At 47.5% G+C, this 5,519-nt stretch overlaps 1 protein-coding gene across 1 annotated transcript; it reads left to right on the top strand.

Moving 5' to 3' along the window:
- Positions 1-1,097: 1,097 nt before the first annotated feature.
- Positions 1,098-2,021, top strand: LOC108793421 (mas-related G-protein coupled receptor member H-like). Its single transcript, XM_018564369.1, has one exon. It carries the CDS (start codon positions 1,098-1,100, stop codon positions 2,019-2,021), a length of 924 nt encoding a protein of 307 aa, XP_018419871.1.
- The last annotated feature ends 3,498 nt before the right edge of the window (positions 2,022-5,519 follow it).

The following is a 5,519-nucleotide window of genomic DNA, read 5'->3' as shown; positions in this document are numbered from 1 at the left end:
TCCCCGCGGCCTGGCGGGAGGCCGGGGGGGGGGGGGGGGGGGGGGTTCAACAAAACAAAAACAAAATGCAAATGGCAATGTGTTTTGCAATTTTAAACTTATATCTTCAGTGAGTGGCCATAATAATATGACCCCCCCTCCCCCATCAGTACTTCGTTGGGTTGCCTGGTGACTCCACAAGATGATGAAAGGCGATGCGAGGAATCTGACACGGCACTGTGGCCCTTCTGTTGTCTTGTATGAGTCTCGCCCCTCCCCCGTTCTGCCCTAACATTGACTAGTCGCTGACGGCCACAATTCGCACGTTCAGACCCAGATTTTCGGCTGACAGTCCGGTCTTTAAACACTTTAACAATGAGCCGCTCCTGAACATGTAACGAATTCTGCTGTTTTGCTGATACTCGCTCCATGGCTCCGAGCGCCAACAATCATCCCGCGTTCAGAGGCTGTTACATCGCGTTGTTTCCCCGAATCTTCCCAATCACTTCTACTGTCGTGGTAACCAACCCGCTTCCCTATTTATAATGGTCTGGGCCTCCAGCAACTTCAGCGCCAAATTATAGCTCATTTGCTATAAACATCAGGTGGTCATAATAATCCGGCCACTCGGTGTATATAATAATCCGGCCACTCAGTGTATATAATAATCTGGCCACTCGGTGTATATAATAATCCGGCCACTCAGTGTATATAATAATCCGGCCACTCGGTGTATATAATAATCCGGCCACTCGGTGTATATAATAATCCGGCCACTCGGAAATCCGGCCACTCAGTGTATATAATAATCTGGCCACTCGGTGTATATAATAATCCGGCCACTCAGAGTATATAATAATCCGGCCACTCAGAGTATATAATAATCCGGCCACTCAGTGTATATAATAATCCGGCCACTCAGTGTATATAATAATCCGGCCACTCGGTGTATATAATAATCCGGCCACTCGGTGTATATAATAATCCGGCCACTCAGTGTATATTAGTAATGGAAGGAAATAATTCTGCCTTATGGTAATCATGTGTTGCATTTGTCGCAGGTGGAAGAAAAAGATAACGCGACGCTTTGATGAGGTCACCGATAACGAGGAACAAACATGGATATCACGAGGTTAGACGCCAGCAGCCAAAATCTTACCTGGAAACAAGGTTCTAATGATCTTGACTCAGGTCAGAGGACAATCGTATTTGCATTTTTTTTGTTCGCTTCTGTTGTTGGTTTGGTGGGAAACCTTATCGTGTTTTGGTACCTTTGCTTCAAGATCCAGAGGAACAAATATACCATTTATATTAACAATCTGTCAGCGGCTGACGCCCTCTTAGAAACGGTCGCTGTTATAATTTTGATGGTCAACATCAATACGTTCAATGGTCCAAATCCAGAATTTAATGGGAAACAGTCTTTTGTTTTATCCTTGACTATATTGTACTACGCCATGATCTACACTGGAATGTTTCTCCTCACAGCCATCAGTACGGAAAGGTGTGTTTCGGCCCTGTTCCCCATTTGGAATACTGTTCGTCGCCCCCGGCATTTGTCCACCATCATGTGCTGCTTTGCGTGGGCCATCGGAAGTCTGGAAAGCCTCCTTCAGCATTTTGTGTGCGGAACTGAAAACACGGGAAAGTGTTTGCCCATCGGGGTGCTTAATTTTGTTTTAGCCATTGGGATCTGCCTGCCGCTCATGGTCATTTCCAGTCTCATCCTGCTCATCAAAATAAAGAGGACCTTCCGGCAGCGGTACCCGCCGAAACTCTACATTATCATCATTGTAGCGGCTGTTGTGTTCACGTTATCCGTTCTGCCATTAAACACTGTACGGTTTTTATTATACTGCAACCTGACGGCAGACAAAAACACACTGCACAAAATGGTCACTGTTACTGAATTTTGGATGATAGTAAACAGTGCAATCAACCCCTGTATTTATTTCCTTGTGGGGAGAAGGTGGAACCGGTGTACCTGCTACTCAATAAAGGATACCCTGAATAGAGCCTTCACTGTAGACATTAACGATTGATCGGAAGAGCGGAAAACAGAGCAGAACACCCACAACGAGCTTGCCATTGCATCCCTGAAGGGTGCCTGACGTCACTTTCTGCCCCTAGTGTAGTGGCAGTCCCCTTTTGTAGAGGTTCTGATGTTTCTATACCCCGGGGTTCCTAGGAAAGGGATTAGATTGCCAATGAAGGTTCAGGCGGGAACTTGTTTCTTCAGTCCTACAACCAACACGGCCATAAGGGCTGTTGGAAAAAACAGGACCCGGTTGCCCATTGGAGCTGTCCAGAATCCTGATTTCCACCTGTGCCCTGGACTATGCATAATAAAGTATTGATATATTCTAATCCAGCAGAAACAGCGCTTTGAAACAAGCTCTTTGTAGCTACAGGCACTGTGGAGAAATACCACACACACATAAAGCATACCAGAGCGGGGACACCTTCCTTGACACAGCTCTGGGCTTCCCTCAAGTGTCTAAAAGTGACCCTAGTGGTTAACAGCAGGAAATATGGAATGTCAGAACCCTTGATGATCCCAAGGGCAGGAAGAGCAGAGGGGGAAAAAAAGGATAAAGATATATTAAAAACAAATCTGGAGATAATAAAGGAGACAATGTTATTTTTTCAGAGCTTGACCATAGCAATCTCTCTGTAGCCACCCAATGGCCGCCTGCAGCCCGGGAGCTTTCCCGAGCCACCATGCGCTTCCCTTCCTGGCCACCAAACTGAGCTCTCCTTAAAGCAGTGGTTCTCAGCCTAAAAGTGGGTCACAACACAGAGTTGAGGGGGTCCCCACGTCCCTTGTGCAGTTGCGCTGCTCTAGGTAAGAGGCTCCTCAGCCTCCTCCCAGCGCAGCAGTGTCAGTTCTCCTAGATGGAGGATCAGAGAGAGGGGAGCAGGCAGCAGGAGGTGAATGCTTCATCACCACAGAACCTGCACTGGGCACCAGAGAGGCCGCACTGGATGCCACCGGAGAGTCCCACCGGAGAGTCCCACTAGCCACCTGAGAGCCCGCACAGATACTGGTATTGGTGCATCCCTAAATTTTACGGTTGGGGGTCACCAGAACTTGGCCAACGTTACCAAGGGGTCCCGGCCCTAGAAAGGTTAAGAACCACTGCCGTAAAGGGGTATGGATGGTTTGCCCAACACGTTGGGTAGGTCCCCAGTAGGTGGCCAGGCAGGTCGTTTTACCGTATCTAAGCATGTATATACCTCTCATTTTGTGTATCTTATGTATTTTATAATAGTAATTTATTGTATAGTTTGTGATAATGTTTCGTAATAAAATCGATCATGGTTCCATAATCACTCAGTGTCCAGGTACACGTCTCACTGCCGATCCAAGGAACTTCGCATCAAAGGTTCCAACGGGCCCATTGTGAGGTCTTCTCGCTGTGCTGAATTTTGCATTTCTTGTCATTTCCTGTAATCGTCATATCGGGTTTGGCAACCCTGAAATGATCTATGTGAACTGTTGTACATGCCTGAAGGTTTGTATTCTGTTCAGCTAGTATTGCAGCAGCAGAGGGACCCTCGGTCCAAATACAACTCACACTGTTTGCGCCTTGTTTGCCTCGCGGCAGATACGCCCCTGGATGGGGCACGATTCCTCCCACTTGAACCAACGATGGGGCACTATTCCTCCCACTGACACCAATGATAGGGATCTATTCCCCCCACTGACACCAATGATGGGGCACTATAGCTCCTCCCACTGACACCAATGATGGGGCACTATTCCTCCCACTGACACCAATGATGGGGCACTATTCCCCCCACTGACACCAATGATGGGGCACTATTCCTCCCACTGACACCAATGATGGGGCACTATTCCTCCCACTGACACCAACGATAGGATAATATTCCTCACACTGACACCAACGATGGGGCACTATTCCTCCACTGACACCAATGAGGGGACACTACTCCTCCCACTGACACCAATGATGGAGAACTATTCCTCCCACTGACACCAATGATGGGGCACTATTCCCCCCACTGACACCAACGATGGGGCACTATTCCTCCCACTGACACCAACGATGGGGCCCTATTCTCCCTATTGACAGGCATTTTTTACTCTTGATTACACTGGGGAATTATGTTTCTATCGCTAACCACAGACCGCAATCTGGCCTGTGAACACTCTGAAACACCATGAGCATGCCATTGCTATTTTCATAAAATCCCTATATGTCCAGACACCTCAGGGCCCCTCTGTTTTTGGGCCCGTTTGCAGTTGCCCGGTCTACTATAGCTATAGTTTGGCATTTGTAAAACTAATTCATATTATATGTTGAATATTTGTGTTCCAAAACATGGAGTTTTAGGGCATAAGGGCATTCTTATCTTCTGAGACCGGCTATAACTGGCTGGCATTGGTCAATTGGGGAACGCATCCTAAAAGTGAGTCCGGGGATGCCTCTATCTGAAGATTCATTTCATGACTCTTGGTATTGGAGACATTGACTCAGCCGGGTGTGAAGACCAACTTCTATTTATTTATCTGAGCACAGAGGTATAAATATCCTTTAAGAATGTTATTTTTTCCTCATAGTAATCTCCTGTGCAGCGTCACTTCATGTTTAATGAATTCACTCAGAGTTGGGCGGTTCCTGTTTCTACAGAAGGTTTGGTCCTTCACCTCAGGGTAGCATGTTCTCCTTCTGGCTGGCATCCGTATGTGTGTCACCTTCCATTAGGATCATGTCCATGAGAGGCTAGAGCAGGGGTGCCCACAATTTTTTGTGTTAAGATCTACTTTTCAAATGACGAGCTACATGAGATCTACCAACGAAAAAAAAAACTCCCTCGCTCTCTCTCTCCTCGCTCTCCTGGCTTTTATTCCTCATTTTCTCTCCTGGCTGTCTCTCTTCGCTATCTGGGCTGTCTCTCCTTGCTCTCTTCCCTGGATGTCTCTCCTCTCTCTCTTTCCTGACTGTCTCTCCTTGCTCTCTCCCCTGGCTGTCTCTCCTCTCTCTCCCCTGGCTGTCTCTCCTTGCTCTCTTTCCTGGCTGTCTCTCCTTGCTCTCTCCCCTGGCTGTCTCTCCTTGCTCTCTCTGTCTGTCTTTCTCCGCTCTCTCTCCTGGCTCACCTTGCTGTATTTTGCAAACAGTGTAGTGCAACAAGTTGTGTAAACGAATATTCTTTGATGTAATACATGGCACTTCAACCCCCAGTATCCGCCAGAAAGGTGTCAGGGAGCTTGGCAGCAGACTCAGGCTAATAGGTAATCATGTGTGCACAGCGAGGGGCCACCATCCCCCCCCCTTCCTGATCTACCAGCATCAGCTTTGAGAGCTACTGCTAGATCACCATCTACCTAATGGGCACCCCTGGGCTAGAGAGCGGACTGGTTATGTAAGCACCAAAATATGTTCAGAAAAATATGCATTTCTGCTCTTTTATTTCTACATAGCTCTTTAAAGGGTCTGACATACTAGAGAGCCATTGCCCCTACAGCCCGTAATTAGATCACACAGTATATCCAACAGGGGTCCAAGGGACATATT

This window comes from Nanorana parkeri, unplaced genomic scaffold (assembly GCF_000935625.1).
Source record: "Nanorana parkeri isolate BGI_ZX_2015 unplaced genomic scaffold, ASM93562v1 scaffold748, whole genome shotgun sequence".
NCBI lineage: Eukaryota > Metazoa > Chordata > Amphibia > Anura > Dicroglossidae > Nanorana > Nanorana parkeri.
The sequence above is the reverse complement of the archived record's forward strand: the minus strand, read 5'-3'. Positions and strand labels throughout refer to the sequence as shown.